This window comes from Musa acuminata, chromosome BXJ3-1 (assembly GCF_036884655.1).
Source record: "Musa acuminata AAA Group cultivar baxijiao chromosome BXJ3-1, Cavendish_Baxijiao_AAA, whole genome shotgun sequence".
NCBI classification, from domain to species: domain Eukaryota; kingdom Viridiplantae; phylum Streptophyta; class Magnoliopsida; order Zingiberales; family Musaceae; genus Musa; species Musa acuminata.
Window position 1 is genome coordinate 8,013,973 of NC_088349.1, and position 18,369 is coordinate 8,032,341.

The 18,369-nt window shown below is 48.5% G+C and overlaps 3 protein-coding genes and 1 non-coding gene across 4 annotated transcripts; 1 reads left to right on the forward strand and 3 right to left on the reverse strand.

Annotated features, from left to right (window-relative positions):
* Positions 1-6,529: 6,529 nt before the first annotated feature.
* Positions 6,530-7,929, forward strand: LOC135628122 (homeobox-leucine zipper protein HOX6-like). Its single transcript, XM_065134587.1, has 2 exons — positions 6,530-7,266; positions 7,356-7,929. The coding sequence occupies exons 1-2, from the start codon at positions 6,895-6,897 to the stop codon at positions 7,689-7,691; spliced, it is 708 nt and encodes a 235-aa protein (XP_064990659.1). The 5' UTR covers positions 6,530-6,894; the 3' UTR covers positions 7,692-7,929.
* A 182-nt stretch (positions 7,930-8,111) lies between these two features.
* TRNAK-CUU (transfer RNA lysine (anticodon CUU)) lies at positions 8,112-8,184 on the reverse strand. Its single transcript has one exon. It is a non-coding gene; the product is annotated as a tRNA-Lys (tRNA).
* A 2,220-nt stretch (positions 8,185-10,404) lies between these two features.
* On the reverse strand, positions 10,405-12,946 carry LOC135628916 (protein TILLER ANGLE CONTROL 1-like). Its single transcript, XM_065135904.1, has 5 exons — positions 12,543-12,946; positions 12,369-12,438; positions 11,675-12,285; positions 11,464-11,576; positions 10,405-10,670 (listed from the first exon to the last, which is right to left on the reverse strand). Coding segments are annotated over exons 1-5 (939 nt in total). The 5' UTR covers positions 12,687-12,946; the 3' UTR covers positions 10,405-10,669.
* Positions 12,947-14,290: 1,344 nt separating this feature from the next.
* On the reverse strand, positions 14,291-18,336 carry LOC135628917 (uncharacterized). The gene is made up of 4 exons (XM_065135905.1): positions 18,009-18,336; positions 17,658-17,933; positions 17,422-17,581; positions 14,291-14,575 (listed from the first exon to the last, which is right to left on the reverse strand). The coding sequence occupies exons 1-4, from the start codon at positions 18,243-18,245 to the stop codon at positions 14,397-14,399; spliced, it is 852 nt and encodes a 283-aa protein (XP_064991977.1). The 5' UTR covers positions 18,246-18,336; the 3' UTR covers positions 14,291-14,396.
* Between the last annotated feature and the right edge of the window lie 33 nt (positions 18,337-18,369).

An 18,369-nucleotide genomic window follows, 5' to 3' on the forward strand; every position in this document is an offset into this window, starting at 1 on the left:
AAACACTCACCAGTGTCAAAAACCTCCCCGCCTTATTGAGCATGGCCTCCGAGGGCAAGGTGTATAGGTCCCGAGCCAGGTCGGGGTGGAGCACGCCCCGAAGAAAAGCAGCCGAGGGATCTCCCCCGGCCCATACCTTGTCCCCTCAGGACAGCCCCTCCCAGCGGGCGACTAGCGGGTCGGAGGCCTCCCCCGGTGGAAGCTCGCCCATCACCAACGACCATAGGGGCTTGTCGGCCCCCGTGCGTAGCCCGCACAGGTCATCCACCGTAGGCAGGGCCGACCTCTTCCCGGCCGCCCCTTGGCTAGGCCCATCAACTCGGGAAGGCCCTTCGTCCCGAACGGTCCGCTTTTTGCCCACGGTTGACGAAGGGGTGGCCCCCGCCTTGGCTTTCCTGGGACCAGCCGTCTTCGCCTTCTTTGACGGGCGCCCCTCCGGAATCTCTAATGGAGCATCCGCCGAGCCGGGCAATGGGTCGGCCGAGGGGCGCGGAGAGGAAGCAGCGGACGGGCGTGGGGAAGAAGCCGACGATGAGCGACCACCGCGGAGTGACAGAAGCTTCATTCCTACAAAGGAAACAAGCAAACCATCACAAATTGTGGAAACAAACAAGACACGAGGAACACCCGCTATAAACATACCCCCGAAAGCCGGGCTAAGACCCGCCTCGGCCAGCCACTCCTCGGTCATAGCTCGGATGGCCTGAGAACCGGGAAGGATTGCCCGAAGCCTCTTCAGATCCCGACGCTCCTCGTCGTTCAAATCCGGGACTGTGTTATCTATCACCCTCATTGCCCACCGAACTCCGAAGCCCCAATCCTTCGACCAGCTAACATAGAAAAACCGCCCCTTCCACCCTTTGTTGTTCGAAGGGGCTCCCCCGATGCGAAAGCCAACCCGGGCCGACACGAAATAGCCCCCCGGCCCCTTGAGAAGGCGGAAACAAGAGAGAAAGAGGTTTCGGGTAGGGGTGATGTTGGCATAATGACATTCCCCTAAGAACGCTACTAGATAGCGCCATGAGTTAGGCGCCACCTGGGAAGGCGAAATCCGCCACAAAGAAAGACAGGAGACAATCGTAGGGTGAAGAGGGAGGCGCAACCCAGCCTCTAGGGCATCTTGGGTCAGCGCGAAACCTCGAGGGATCGGGTCGTATGACCGCTGCCCCGGATCAGGCGCAACCAGGACAAACTCCTCCGGGATGTGGAAACGCTCCCGGAGCTTCTCCAGCAACGACCCACTCACCACCGAGTCAAGGTCGTGCGGCCACATTAAAGCCTCAAGGGCCCGCGCCGCCTCCTCGTCTGGGGAGGGCGGAGGCGTGCTCTCCCGGACTCTATCAAGGGACAAAGGTGAAGAGACAGGCAAGAGGGACATCCTTACCGGCTTTGAAAACGAACGAGAGAGACGAGGAGGGAGCGACTGGGGAATGACGGCGTAGGAGAGGAGAAGGTGCGATGACAGAAGGGACGACGAGGTCCAAGGCTCAGCAGCAAGAATCGTGAAACGGGCCGAGTGCGCCAGTTATATATGAAAAATCCCACCAAGAGAGACGTCCCTTCGTCTCCCCATAGCGGCCGACAGCTCATCCGCACCCTCACTCGTTGCATCAGGGAAGCCCAACGAACACCCTATCATAAATGCGGACCTAAGGTCACTGCAGGGGAAGGCCAACGAATGCCTCGGCCGCATGTTCCCGAGACCACCTCCTCGGCGCGGACAGCCCGCCCGAGACGTGCTCCTCGGCCGCATGTTCCCGAGACCACCTCCTCGGCGCGGCCAGCCCGCCCGAGACGTGCTCCTCGGCCGCATGTGCCCGAGACCACCTCCTCGGCGCGGCCGGCTCGCCCGAGACGTGCTCCTCGACCGCATGTTCCCGAGACCACCTCCTCGGCGCGGCCAGCTCGCCCGAGACGTGCTCCTCGGCCGCATGTTCCCGAGACCACCTCCTCGGCGCGGCCAGCCCGCCCGAGACGTGCTCCTCGGCCGCATGTTCCCGAGACCACCTCCTCGGCGCGGCCAGCCCGCCCGAGACGTGCTCCTCGGCCGCATGTGCCCGAGACCACCTCCTCGGCGCGACCAGCTCGCCCGAGACGTGCTCCTCGACCGCATGTTCCCGAGACCACCTCCTCGGCGCGGCCAGCTCGCCCGAGACGTGCTCCTCGGCCGCATGTTCCCGAGACCACCTCCTCGGCGTGGCCAGCCCGCCCGAGACGTGCTCCTCGACCGTATGTTCCCGAGACCACCTCCTCGGCGCGGCCAGCCTGCCCGAGACGTGCTCCTCGGCCGCATGTTCCCGAGACCACCTCCTCGGCGCAGCCAGCCCGCCCGAGACGTGCTCCCCGGCCTCATGCCACCCAAAGCGCCTCTGTGGCGCGGCCTATCTACCCCGGACATGTGCCTCTATCATGAACCGCGAAGGGAACCACCGCTTACCGATCAAAGCCACACCTCGAATCCCCTCCATCCGATGCCGAGCCATGGCTTCCTTTTGGGGGGGGGGGGGGGAATATGATATGACAAAAAATGGCAGACCCCACTCCCGGCAACATCCCCCGCACGTGGGCAGGCGCGGTGCCCCAGGGGGAGCAATGAGGGTGACGGTCTGCGTCCGGACGTCAGCCTCACTGAGCACACAGCCCCCTCGGTGGACCCAGCACAGTCGGACGAGACAGAAGCAGGTAATGGTTGAAGCTCGCCCATGCCCTGCGATCCCCCGGTCCCCCACGCAACCTCCTCGGCGATGTCGGACGCCATCAGAGGTACGGCCCTGACCGACGGGATGGCGCGCCCGATAATGCCGAGCCCCCCCTATAAACCCCCCTAGCCAGGGGGAGAAAGGGGACTCTTCCTCCACTAAAAAAAACCGCCCCCCACTTCATTCTCTAACGGGATCGTCGGAGGGGTCGGGTCGAGCACCCCGACCCGACCTTTGTGCAGGTACCAAGCCGAGGCTCCCCGTCCGGACGCATAGGCGAGAAGTCCCCGCCCGGGAGAAGTCGCGGCATCTCCCCGAGACCGAGGTCGCCCCCGACCGCCTTAGTAGAGACGAGCAACGCCCCGGGAGATCCCCGCCATTCGGACCCCCGAACGAGCCGAGACGACCCCCCAGGTCACGGCTAAAAAAAAGATGTTTACACTAACAGTCATCATTAATTGCGACATCTTTACACACGAATTCCTTATCATATTTGTTACCTCTTTCTTGATCGATTAAATGGAAAGTAGCTCAAGTGTCATTGTCAGCACACTAAACGTTAGTGCCTGAAATGATCGACGCTGATGTGATATTTGGTATGTCAAAAGTCTCGCCATTCATTGCCACACGCAACTCTTTTCATTGTTTAATCGGAAGCAAATCGAGCTTCGGTCAATTTTATCCTTTGTGTTAGGTTTCCAAGCCATTGATCGTTTTATATAATCGGAAATCGAAATCGCATGTATTTTATACTTAAAATAAGTGCTTATATGATTGTGTTGTCATATATTTGAGGAATTGTAATCGTCTCCACTTTAATTTTTATTGCCGGTATGAGTTTTGATACGGTCGATTTTAGGCTCGAGACACGCCACACGCAAGTCAAAACTACACGCTATGTTAAAATCCGTACTAAGATGCTGTTAGACATGTCCCATCCCGAGAACCCGGGGTGACGCCATCTGACGTCGCTCTGCGCGTCCCGAGACGACGGACTGTCAGAAGTGTCGTCCAAACTCTCAAAGGTCAAAGGCCACGTCGGACCCGCACGCAATCGACTCTCATACGATAGTATAAAAGTCCCTGACCGGCATCCGACTAGAGGGGAACAAAAGAAAAATAATCGATCCTATTACTGACTTGCACGTCGGATGGGCCATAGCTGGGAATCACCTGGCGAGGGCTATTTTTGTAGGCGAACGACCACCCGCGAGTAGCGAGCGTCTCGACCTAGGGGATGCAATCCACCGTGCAAAGGAGGGAAGTCAATCGGCCCTGATCCCGACTAGCACGCTAACCAGCACCTCTTCCCGAGGGCGCAACCACCTCATCATCTAGCTCACTTCACAGGAAGCTCCTGACATCGACCCGCAGACCTAGCCGTGTTGACTCATCAGCCATGGCATATCTGTTCGCTAACAAGTTTACATATCTCCATTAACAATTTTGATAAGTATTACAATATCGATGAAGAACATATTAGGACTAATATCTAATGTCACAAAGATTATGCATGATATGATGACATCAATTGATAGTTCATTCATCACGCAATAACAAATCACAATAGGAAAGTATTCACACGATAAAATGGTAATTTCCTGCACATCATATCAATCCTAACTTGAGCATTAAGAATCACTTCGACATTAGTGTTACAAGATCTTCATTCATCGCGTCAGATAAAAAAAATATTCCCTTGAATTTGTATCTTCGCAAAAAATTCAATAAGATTATATCAAACGTAATATATCGAGCTGATGATTATTAATGCACATTTTTTTTGGTCTTCTATTAAGTTTTTATGAGGGGTAAGAATTAAAGCAAGTCAATATATTTACTTATAAAAACTCTTCATTTCTTTCAGACTTGTCGAACAGTGCTAATGAGGAGAGTTATTTAGTCTGAGGAACACATATGAGATGTTCTTTTTATACATAACTCTATAGATTGTTACGTTTGGGATCATCGGTAGTCGTAGAGGAAGGTGCGGTATTCTTAGATTAAGTCATGGCATTGTGTCCGTCAAGTCTATCCGTACTGACTGGCTCAATCCAAGCTAAAGACAAGTTGTCCTGGACATGTGTGCTCTTAGATGGTCGATGAGTTGATCATATGGTGCTAACGTGCCACTAGGTCCAATTATTGTTTGTTGACCACATATGATTGTTGTGGTCGCAAGCGATCGACATGTTGACTACGTATTACCACAAGATGTTGATGTGCCACTCAATTTTACCGTCACATATTTGTCATGTATAACTGTTGTGGTCTTGAAAGATCGATATATCAGTCATGTGTCGTCATATGATATCAATATGTCTATCATGTTATTTGTCACATATAGGTTTTTCTAACGCATTTATTTTAGATATATAATTTTTTTCTTTAAAAATAATAATTCTGTAAAATCTCATCGAACAAATTAGAGTCTGACACTTGTCCTGACTAACTCAAACCAAGTTATAGACACGTTGTCTTGGACATGTGTGCCCTTGGATGGTCGATGGGTTGATCATATGGTGTTGACGTACCACTTGGTCCAATTGTCACTTGTTAACCACATATGAATGTTATGGTCACAAACGATCGATGTGTTGGCTATTTATTATCATATGATGCCGATGTGCCACTCAGCCTTATTATCACATATTAGTCACGTATAGTTGTTGTGGCCTTGGATGATCGACATGTCAGTCATGTGTGTCGTCTTATGGTATCGATACGTCTATCATGTTATTCATCATCGCATATAGGTTTTTCTAACATATTTATTTTCGATGTCTAATTTTTTTAAAAAAAATTTAACTCTGCAAAATATCATCGAACAAATTGGAGTCGCAGCCAATCGAGGAGCTCTGAGTTTGAGTCGAAGAACGTCAGTAAGGTCGGTGCAGTTCAGCTTTATCGGAATGCCATGCCACTTCTAAACATGCCCTTGATGCCAATGAATGTGTGAGGTGTTGTATTGGCCTGAAAGAGTTAACATGATATTATGGATCATACGTTAAGATCACTCCACATTTTCTTGTCGACACAGCGTGGCGCACGGCAACAACCCCGTCGGCTGCGCGCCGCTGGGACGGGGAGCTTCCCCACCAAGCCTCCTCATTCCAAAAGGAGTCCGGGACGTGGGGGCATGGAAGCCCCGCCGCGTTAGGCGAAGTTGGCACGCAACAACCATCGGCGACGCGTGCAGGGTGCGGACGTGGAAAGATAATTCCACCACCCGCGTCCCGACGAACCACCCCACGACAATCCCTCCACTGTCGACGCCCCGAATGCCCTCTCCCTTTCCTCTGCACCCCCCTCCCCCCCAAACCCATCCCATACCGATCCTACGGAACGAGGTGAGTCGGTCGGTCGGTCGCTCGCTCGCTCCTTCGTGTCGTCGTTGCCGCAGGAACTACTGCCGATGTGGTAGGTTATACGTCTCCTCTTCACGACCCTTCAACGAGGGATGCGGACCTGCCGGCCCCACCCACCAAACAAGACGTGGACGGGCGCTCGGCCGCACAATCCCCTCGGCTGCTGCCACGTCCACCCACGCATCCACCGACACGTCCCCCGCCCCCTTTCCCCACCACCCTTACAGCTGGCTGGCTGCCAAGATTGCGTCTCTCTCCCACTTGGCCCCACCTCCGCGTCCGCCTCGCCCTGTCTCGCCCCATCCAGGGTTCAGCCGACCTCCTCGCGGTCGACGGTGTAGACACCCTTCTTCCTCTGATCCATGTCACGACCGACGCTGCACACAGTCTCCTCCGTAACTATGTTATAGAAGTCCTTGTGGTGTCTCCTTTTTGTCATCGTTAGCAAGCAAACATGGTCACGGTTCATGGATCCTAAACTACATCGAAAGAGTATTGGGTTCTTGGAAGGGAAGAGAAGAGGGAGAGGGAGATGGATGCTCGTAAGCAACAAGCGGCTGTGAAAGGGACGTATGGAAGCTGATTTCTCCACGACAGCAGCTGCCATTGGATCGGTTGTTCCATCAAATCAATTACAAGACGGGCGTGCAATCCATCCCGCACAGGTGTAGTCGCTCCTCAGGAACAGTTCGTCTCCGAGCATTCTACAAGAGCATTTATCCGCGGCGGACATCGAGCAGCACATCCATCCATCCATCCATCCACCCACCTCCTCTCCCTGCTGCTGCTGCTGGTGGTGGTGGCTGACTGAGGGCTCAGCCTGCGAGATGATGGAGAGCGAGGAGGAGCAGTCTGCCGCGGAGGAGGGAGACTGCTGCAGCTGGATGAACCCGACGGCGGAGAGAAGCGAGGGCAAGGGTGACAGGAGGAGGACGAGGAGGAGGTTCAGCGAGGAGCAGATCAAGTCCATGGAGTCCATGTTCGAGACGCAGACGAAGCTGGAGCCCCGGCAGAAGCTGCAGCTGGCGCGGGAGCTCGGCCTGCAGCCCCGCCAGGTCGCCATATGGTTCCAGAACAAGCGGGCGCGGTGGAAGTCGAAGCAGCTCGAGCGGGAGTACCGCGGCCTCAAAGCCGACTACGATGCACTGCTCTCCAGCTTCGACTCCCTGAAGAAAGAGAAGCAGTTGCTGCTCCAGCAGGTAACCCGCCGCCGCCTTCTCGTGTCACCATCATCGTCTTTTCCCGTGCTGCTTCCGTCGACCGCTCACCCATCCTCCGTCACCGGCAGCTACAAGACCTGGCAGAACTGATAGACAAGGCAGAGGAGAGAAGCAACAGAGACGAGGAGGGCTCAAACGATCGAGATTCCGAGATAAAAAAGGATCAGAGCTCGAGGCTGTCGCTGAAAGAGGAAGCAGATCTGGAGTTCGCAGTCTGCGCGGACGAGGAGGACAAGAAGCCGAGATACTTCAGCGAGGACGAACTAAACCTGTGCGCCGGACAGCCAGCGATCTCCTCCTTGACCTCGTCGGCCGAGCAACAGTTTTGTTTGACCACCAGCTGGCCGTCGGACCAGTCGTGCAACAATTCACAGTGGTGGGAGTTTTGGCCGCTGAGCGAATGAAACCCACCACCACTGTAAAGCTACCAGCCCCGCAGTAGCAAAGAACGAAAAAGAGAGCTGAAGCAAGCAGGAGGCTGCAGTCCATAGCTCAGCAGGATATAGCTAGTGTCTGTGTCGAAACTTTTCGTCTTCCCTATGGATGATCTACAGTCGTGTACATCAGCATACTTCTATGAATAGAGTGACATGTAGTGATAATACACAGCTATTCAGTGCAATTAAGGAAGCATTTGATTCATTTCAGCACAGCCGGACCAGCACCGAGACGATCGCCTGTGTGATCCATGGAAACATACCCTAAAATACACTAGTAGGAGAAAAGGTATGCATTTGAACCATTATAGACAAAACATATTCTTTCGATCTAACCTCACCAATATTAGAAAAAATAAATCGCATTAAATCAAAAATAGTTAAACACGCCCACCGTGGGGCTCGAACCCACGACCACAAGGTTAAGAGCCTTGCGCTCTACCGACTGAGCTAGACGGGCTGTTATTTACTCTGCCGTACATATACATTTCATCAAATAAATCAATTCCAGTTAACATAGCAATCATAGTTTGTTTTATGTGCTTGCACAAACGAAGCCATCTCAACATATACAGAATAACCAAATAGAAAACCCAAGAGGCTCATAAGAGTTCCAATAAGAGCAAAAGAAACATGGATTTATTGAAGAGTGCAAAGATCATGTGACCTAAAAAAGCATCAGAATTATTTTGATCGAGGAACAATCCCCCTGAGATGGTGCACTCAAGGGCTCTATTAGCAAGGATAAAGAAACATGCGTTTGTTGACAGTAGATATAAAAACCAAATAGTTAAATGGACCAAATCATGATGATAATGAAAGCTAGAATGGAACTAAAGTTTTGGCAAGTTCCAGCAGTTCTACTTGTGTACTTTGTCAATGGCAAAGCATTATGATGAATCGACAAAAGAAGACGGCATTATTGATCACCAGTAACACAAGATTCAAAAGTGACAGTTAAGCACAACTACATGCATTTGGCAGCATTTCTCTTTTACTGTCAGATGAGGATATCGAAATATTATCATGTCACCAGTACCCAACTTTCACAATCCTCATTTCCTATTAAGAAACATGAAACAACTGGGGCTGGATGATCATCCTCCAAACCATACACACAAATTTTTGCCCCAATCAATAAGATACGCCTCGACTTCCAATCAAATTGTAAATGAACGGGGAACCAAAAAATAAGACATACGTTAAGTGCAAAATTTTGAAACACAAAAAAGATGCTTGATTGCATCATGAACCAATTCCTACTATTTCTATGGAATTTGAATAATCGATCAAATACCGGTTTAAAGGCCTGAAAATGATGTGTAAGCCTGGCTACCGGCCCTTTATCAACCTGCCGTTTGCTGGAGGGGGCTGTGTAGCGCAACTTGAATGGATTCATTCAACCAGAAATGATTTTTCGGAAGTCTTTTTACTATTTTCTTAAGTTTTCGTAATCTCGTAGAGATCAATTATAGCTGGAAAAATGTGCACATTATAGGAAAACAATTGTCACAAGAGGATGCCAAGATTAAAAGAAAGCTACGGAACTAAAAGAAAGTTTTTCTGAAGTTTTTTTACTATTTTCCGAAGTTTTCGTAATCTCCTAGAGATCAAATATAGCTGGAAAAATGTGCATAATAATTGTCACGAGATGACGCCAAGATTAAAAGAAAGTTACGGAATCAAGTAAATTTGAAACTTGATTCAGAAATCCCAAATCCTATCTCTGTACATTAATTCAGCTTTTAGCATAGCAAAATGAAGTAGCACTATATATGAACATGAACATCAAATATCCTAAATATTATGTGACATAATTACATTAGTCAGAACATACTCATACTCGATGTTGAATTATTTAACACCATCAATTTCACGACTCTAAACATGATATCTAAATAAATAAAGAATCCACATTTTTCGTTAATTAAAAACGTGGATACTAACTTCAACCATCAATCTTTCCTTTGATTCTCTGGTTCATGGCGATCACATCTCTAGAACACTCTTGTTCCCATCACCAATTAGGCCAAAAATATCAAGGAAAGCCTAGGGGCCCTAAATTGAAGGATCAGAGACTCATTTGACCACCTCCATGGGGACCCAAACGTAGCAATCCACTGCCATTTCGAGCTCCAGCACCAAGGCGTTGCTGAGGGGAGTCAAGAAGCACGCAGTGTCGGGTTTCTATTTTCAAAATTAAGCTAATTTTCTATTTCTTTTCATGATACGTACATAGTCTGAGTTGATGATCATCTGAATCCTTCGGAGTTATGATTGCTAATATATTGAAATATGTAAAGACGATGCATCTAACGAAGTGATCAAGATGAAAAGAACCGTCGCCAGAAGCATGGAACCCTCGGTGAGAACAAGCAAATCAAGGGAAGCAAGGTCATTAAAATCGCTTCGAAGGGGAGAACGATCGAAGAGAAGAAGGGAGCTTACGCATCTAAGGCGGAAGGACGGAGAGAGCAGGGCGACGGTCGCGCCGACTCGAAGCCTCACGGAGATCGCCATCGATCTCTTCGGAGGGACGCGATCGACGCGGGCGACGGTCGGGTGGGTTTTGCGGCTTTGAGGTAACCACTCTGTTCGTTCGAACCCGGTTCACATAATATAACGGGCTGAAGTCGGGCCCGTTGGGCGAAGGCCGAGTCGACTTAAGCAGAAATAAAGCTAAAAACAAATATTAATTGTTCACCTCCTCTTCTCTAAAATGTCATACGAAATTGAAGCGACGGATACAACAATGATACAATTTATTGAGCTGGAAAATAAAAATAACACAAAAGTACCACAATATGTCACACATAATTCCTGCTTCACTTTGGCATCATTTACTACGATGATGGATACGATTAATACTCGCCTAGAGTGGATGATCAACGATCTCCGTCACGAACTCACTGCACTGCTAATTCGAGCATCAGACTCGCACCATTTCTGCAATGAAAACGAAGGACGAGTGAACAACTGGACATGTCATTGTGCTGTACTATGATCTCTATTACTAGTCAACAAACGCATGATATAGAAACCCAATTATTATGTGGTCCAATTTCAGATGGGCGACCCTAATAACGACATTGAAAACAACGTGTCCCCATGTACTTGTTGTCGAAAAAATAGTGATGTATTATCTAATTATTTCTTTTTGAAACAAATCAAAGTTGATAACCTAAGGAGATTAACTTTGTGGATTGCAATTATACCCGATATCATCCATATTGGTTTTAATCGATATTATTATCGCTTGCTTATGTGTTTCCCTCCTCCTCTCTCTCTCTCTCTCTCTCTCTCTCTCTCTCTCTCTCTCTCTCTCTCTCTCTTTCCCTCTCTATCACGCACACACACCCCTCTCGACCTTGTCACATTTTTCCCTTTCCCTGTGTTGCCGTGGCCGTCGAGAGAAGGGAGCAGCAGGAAGTGGATCACAATGTCGCTGCTTGGTTGTCGCGGGCGAGCCAGGGAATTAGGGAAATGGTTGTGGATCTGGCTCCGAATATATGGGGCCCGCTATAGCAGCCAACGGTAAGCACTGTTACCGTGGTCCGTGTCAAGCAAGCCGCAGCCACTGCTCAAACCCGATTCAATCTTCTGTAGAGATCCAACGCAAACCCTATTCAGTCATCTGTATAGATCCAACGTGATCATCGCTCTCCATCTCTCTATCTAGATCTGTGACTGTTCCTTATAGTTTCTGAGAGCAACTGCAGAGCCGAGAGAAGGAGATTACCAGTAGATTCTGCTCCCGCTTCCGTCGGAGACCTCCTTGTTTCTCTCCTTAGTTTGCGTGTCCGCTGATGCCATCTCCGGATGTATCTTCTTCTTCAGCATCTTCGTCATCAGCTGCCATTCACCAGTAAACAATTACTCTCACTCGCAACCTCAGGGTAATTACCACGGAACAGGAAAGCATGCATGGGAGAGCGGTGGAAAAGGTGTACCTTCTGTAGCTTCCTGTTGGGGTTGGTGATGGCTTTGGTGGTGGTCGGTGTCCGCTTCTCTTCTTTCTTATCCCTCTGCGCCTTCTTCCTCTCCGGATTGGCTTGTTGCTTGACGATATCATTGGCTCGCTTGATGTCATTCTCGGCCGGATCGTTCACCACAAAAGCGTCGGCAGCAAACAGGTCGGCGAGCGTCGTCCTTCCACGCTCCCTTTTCTCCTTGTCCTCCTTCAGTAGTGGCAGCTCCTGGATTTTCTCGGCTTCCTCTACGTCTTGCACCGCCATCTCCATCCTGTTCACCTCGGCTTCGACCGGTAGCTTGAACTTGAACGACTCGATGACAATGGCGGGCAAGGGCTCACGCGCCGCTGCCACGGCCGGTGCAGCTTCCTTTACTTCTTCCTTTTCCTCGTCCTCCACATTCTCTTCCTCCTCCTGTAGGAGTTCATCTTCCCGGGCAGGATAGGGCTGAGAAACAAAGCTGTCCTGGTGGCCCAGCGTGCCGATGGTGAGAATGCCATTGAGGACATCATGAAGCAGTAGCGCTTCCTTCTCCATCACGCCTTCGAACAACACCTCCCGTTTCTCCTCGTCGTCTTCGCCCAAAACATCTGCGAATCAAAACCAAAAGACGCCATCATCTCGTGCTCGTAACCCCATGGAAGGACCAAAGGCGAATCACCAGATCCCGGACCTCGCTTCTGCGAAACCTGGGCGTACTTGACGCTACAAGGGTGCAACTTGCGATGCATCCAGTCGAAGATCTGTGCCACGACGAAAACGAAAGAAACGACGAGCTGATCAACGTTAAGCAGCAGATATATATAATCATCAGCAAGCGCATCGGGATCGGGAACTGTCCACTTACCTTCATTGTTTCTTCTCTCGGGAACCGCGGAAGTGCCAGTGTAAAGCCCACTGCAAGCTTGGAATCTGGGTATTGGGGAGGGGGAGGGGGCGATCCAAGTGTACGTGACGGTGGTGATGGTGTGGAAGGGGGGCCAAGATCCATACAGGGTTATAAAGAAGGGCACGTAGGAACAGTGAACTGGGGAACTCCTGCTGCGATACTACACAGGAGGTGGTCCTGCCGGTTTGGTTGGGACCGATTTGGCTCGATTGAACCGGAGAGATTCGATCAGATGGCGGGTGTGACCCCTCGGCGCTTCGCCATGTGACGGGTGGGACCTGGTCAAAGTCCTTGGGCTCGGTCAACATGCCATGTGTCGGTGGTCCGTCCCATTGGATGTCGGCTCGGTGATCAAGCTCGACATGTTATCGGATCGAATCCTTCTGTGCCGGTTGGATCCGGATTCGCATCTCCCGTAGAAGAGAAGGCCCCCCCAAAGGAGGAAGAACCTGATCACGGAGACGCAAAGCAGAGGCAGGCACGAAGAGGTGAAGGGGAAGATGGCTTTGGCCGGTTGTGCCACGCCCTGCATGGGGCGCAGCGAGTGGGGGAGGAGCTCGGAGAGGCACCAACTAAAAGCACAAAAGGCGGAGGACATGATCCCTGTTCCTTCTTGCCCTACAGCCTGTACTGCACTAGAGACGTTGATGATGATGATGATGATGCAGATAGATAGATAGAATGCAGGTAGCATGAACAGTTTAATGCAGCAATAATGAGGTTAGCGCTGATTTCGCCGTCAGGATATGAACGGATCACCAGCAGCGGCTGTTGGCGTTGGCCTCCACCCTGTCTCGCGTTCTGCATCATCAAATGCAGGAGTGATGTTGAGACTGTTTTCAGCTGCATTACTTCGAAGTTATCATCTAAATGGAATGCCAATCTTGTGACGGGGGATTCTGCCATGGGAAGCTTACAAAGGGTCACTCCATAACCATCTGTCCCATCCTTCTTGTCATCTCACCACTCCTTTCTGATTTGACTTAATCCACTCCCATTTTATCCAGATTAACAGGATGATATATATGAGCCATCATACAATTTGTGGTACGCCATTAACACGATTCGTTGAAGCGAAGCATACACCAAGACTGTAAACTTGGGTCCCTTCGGTGCAGACTTGCTTAGGATGCTCGAAAGCGTCCAATGAGTACGTCACTACATCGCTGGTTTTGTTGGTCCGCCATTGACGACAATGGTTGGCATGAGTCAGTGCTCCATCCATTATTGCGCTGCTCGCCAGAACGAAGGCAGAATATGTTTGTTTGCTTCTCGGTAGTGTGTAGCCTTTGGCACCCCAAACAACATGATGGAAGAGCGACGCGCTCCGCCATCCACCATCAGTTTTTGCTTTCCACACTTCCCAATCCGTTCATTGATCAGTCTCTCTTTTTCTTAGATCGCATTGCCTGCTTATGGTGATCAAAACCAGCCATGTCAATTCAAAGAGAACTCTCTGTCAATTGATTTAGGGCCGTATTATGATCCCTTTTTATGAAGAAAAGCTTTTGAGATGCTGACCTGAACAACACAACAACAAGATGGTCTGCAGTATCATTCTGCTGCTTTTGTGAAGATCTACACCAATCACTAATTAATTTGTGGTTGTGCCCAGCTGATCTTTGATCACACAAACAAAAAACTAATATTTTATGGCCGTGAATCATCTTATGCTTAGTCTGACAGGTACACAGCTAAAGGGATCATCAAGAGGACAAAAAACTATCATTTTATGCTTCGTCTGTCTGATAGATACACAGCTAAATGGATCGTCAAGAGTATGTCCTCAGAGCCGAGAGATGAAGAGTCGATTCAAGGCCAGTTGGTGAACTCAAACACCTTAAAGACTATGTCGATACCAGTCGGGATCTGTGATACAAACAGTAGGACGTTCAACGTGTTGAGCGCAATGTGCAGATTCCGCGCTGCATCGTTCCCCTTCTGCATTGCCGGCACAAGTGAAGCGGCTAATGCCCACAGCGCTGTTATGCCTGCAATTAACATAATCACAGTTGTCATGGAAATCCACGGATCACAAATACCATCACAAAATCCTAAAATTTGTACCTTGGATACCGACAGAGAAGTAGAGATGTCTCCAATCAGGACTAGCAACAAAGGCCCCTCAATGTGATGAGACATGGGAACAACTTGGAGTATCTAAGAATAGGCTACTTTTGCATGATGGTCCATATTACCCATCACTACTACTTTAACATCGGACTGTTTCTGACCACACGGTGAAATCCACAGAACGAAGCACAAGTCTTTTGTTCATCATGGAATTCATGGATGACTTTTTGCATTAACCTTGTCATAGTTGAAGCAATCTCGACTCCTTTCGGGTATTCACCTCTCTTTTCATCTTTTACATTTACAATGTGAAACCAAACTTACACATATAAGCTAAGTCTTATCACCATCTTATTTATCATTTACCTTGTTCTTCAGAACCTTACACTGACAACAAATTCAGAGACCTCATTCTTCAGATCCCTAAACTACAACCAAGTTGCTTATCTTCGTTATATCTGGATCAATACAAAGTTCCAATATAAGAAAGCTCTAATTTTTTGAAAAATCCCAACTGTTTTAGTGCTTCCAGTAGCTGGCATGTGTCGAAATTCCAAAACAATGGATGACGGTTTCCGTTTGTTAGTGATTTGAAGAGTTCCTTACAGCTGCATCTACAAGTGCTGGGTTAAGTTTAAGCTAGATATGATCACTTAGAATCAAAAGTGCTTAGCAAAAGCAAATTGATCAGCATTCACAACAATGATAGTTAATCAAAATTAAAGATAAAAATATATTTTCGTCTGTGATGAAACTGAATGCCTTTCATTTGCAACAGTCTCCTTTGGAGAAAAAAAGATCGTCTCTGGTATCTATAAATATCCTATTCCACAAGCCCCATGAAAGTGCCTAAGACTACCGCCTCAAGTTCACCATGTGCTACTGACTAAAACAATGTTGAAATTTCGATTAAGATAAAAATCAGTGTGTTTCGTTCAGTTTCGTCAAGCTCTGCTAAATCGACAAATTCTGTTATGTGACGACTTGCGAGGAAATCAATAATATTTTCTTTTAGCTCAAGGAGTTGGGGTGAACTTGGACAGTGAAACCATTTACTGCAGGAGCATATTTAACACACTCGATTAGGTCGATCATCTGCCATACTGCATCTATCCGGATCTCCCTAAGATACATGAAATGACTGGATAGGTGGTCTGGATATTGGGAGGAGCGTGCTGCACTTGTGCTCACGAACTATACAACAGAGTATCTGAACTCAAAGCAATCTAGGTCTTGCAACAGGATTGTCCTCCCAACAAGTCATTATCTTTTACATTTTTGTTACTCTTAATGAACTTTTCTTTTTACATTTAATGGCTACTTAAATGGTTATTTGGGATCCTATTTTTGACTTGTAGTGTTATAAGAATAAGACCGAAACTAGAGATAGATAAGTAAAAGAAATGTCAAGCAATTCCAATTCAAGTTTTGGAAATCTAAATAACTCTATAATATGGTTTCACAAGGTTATGAATTGAAGGATTTTCCAAATAATTCAAACATATTTAAAGCATAAATAAAGGTTGTCTTTTTTTCCCTTGATACAATAGATGGCCAAATTATTGGAATAAAAAAGACCAAACTTCTCTGCTCCCCCATGGTGTAAACGAACAGCCATGGGTATGATCTCTAGATCTCACTCCTAGAAAACCAAGTCCACATAGAATCCTTGTTTTCTTCACTTTGATCCTCTGACTTATTTCCTTCCTGAAGCATGATTGAAAAATCAATCTTCTGTTAATTATCTATGGTAACTCAACATCAGAACAATAGCAACCCATCACTTTGTTCCTAATTTCCGAGTGTTTGTTCATTTGATGTCATACAAACTTCGAACTTGTGCAATCAGAATTTTTTTGCAACAGTATTATATTAATATGGTTTTTTTTTAGAAAACATCATTTAAATTGATCAACTTGAACTTCATGTACATCAATTTCTTGTTGAATTATAGGACTGTAAACTGTAAACTGGTCAGATGCAGGGTCTTGAACTTGCATATCAGATACATTCAGATCGACATCTAAAGGATCCACAGGTGAATTTCGAAATCCGTGTAACATAGAATGCATGATACAGCTACACGATCATGAACTTTTATGTTGATATTGTCATCTACAATTTGCAAGATTGGCTATTTCGAGAAAATACATATGATTCAGAATCGATCAACATCAAAACCAAATTCCCAAACAGTTGGAAGATTGTAGAACTCTGTCCTATGGCATGGAACTTGGTTTGATTTAATCGAAATTATCTGCAGACACCGATCAGTATCGGTCCCATTCTAGTTCTGACATCTCCTATCAGTACAGAAAATTTACTCGATCTTTTCGGGCCGTTCAAACTAAGTTTTCACCAAATATCAACTGAAATGATCTCAATTAGTTCCAAATGACTTCGATTCTAGTTGGCTTCAGTCGGCTGTTGCTGATTCCAGTCCTCTCCCAGTTAAATGTCGGTCAACTCCAAAAAGAATCAGATGGTTAGAAATCTGATCTATAACTGGTTATGACAATGCAATCCTATTCAATTCAAACCTCAAACCTCATGAATCTCAATCATGTAAACCTCGGTCGAGAAGAAGAAACTAGTCACTTCCTGATACTTGAGCTTAAATTAATCACCAAGATCTGTTTGCTAGACGAATTTTTTGGTGTGTTCTTAAAACATTCACTATAAAGAGAAGCTCCAAGGGAGGACAAAGTGTAAACCAGCAGATAGGGAAACAACAAAACGTAAGGAAGAAGGTGAGGGAACGCACCAGCGCCACCGAACAAGTGAGGGCCCGGGAAGAGCTGCCCTGTCCGAATCCACGTATTGAGGCATCCACCCACCGCCTCCAACACGCCGAACCCCAGCAGTATCGAGCCCGCATTGTAGTGCCGCTCCCTATATGAGCCCTTCAACAGCGCCTTCCTCTCCTAACAACGCAAACCATCCCAACGAGGATGACTAAAAATCCAATCTTCTGACTGAAAAAAGAAGACCGAGAAGTACCTCGGTTAGCTGCTGAATCTTTGCATCCGCAGGAGTCGGAGATGCCGGAGGCGAAGCTTCGGCGTCAGATCCAGCGGCGACGGTCATGGGGGCAGCTGGGGCCGCCTGCTTGAGCTCATTGATCTCATTTTGGATGGTGCGGACCCGCCGCCACTGCCACCCCAAATACCCTGCCCATAGCGTGTAGAAGAACAGGCCGCCCATCACCACTGGGTGGACCAACGCAAAGGTCCGCCCTTCCAAGATTCCGAACTCCCCATCCACGGCAAGCGCGTCCTTCCAACCAGGAAAAGCCATCACTTCGACTGCGATCAAAGGATAAAGAAAGAGGCGCAAAAGCAGGGAGCTCACCTGAGGGTGGAAGAAGAGTGGAAGAGAGAAGGCGACGGCGGCGGCGGCGGCGGGGAGGATGGAATGGGCATCGGAGAGGAGTGGGAGGACCGGAGAGGGCAGATGGGGGCGAGGGGCGGAGGGGAGGCGGGGCAGGCAGGGCGGCCGGGGATTAGGGAATGGCTTGAGACCAGAGGAACGGTTTCCATTACGCTTCGGAAGGAGGTTGACAAGGCCGAGGGTGGCGGTGGCAGCCATCACGATGAGGTGGAGGGCTTAGAGCTCGTCGGTGGTGATACGAGGGAGGAGAGCGGACCAGGAGGTAATTGTGGAGATTTCTTGCTGCCCACGTGACATGATAAAGACAGACAACGTCGACTTT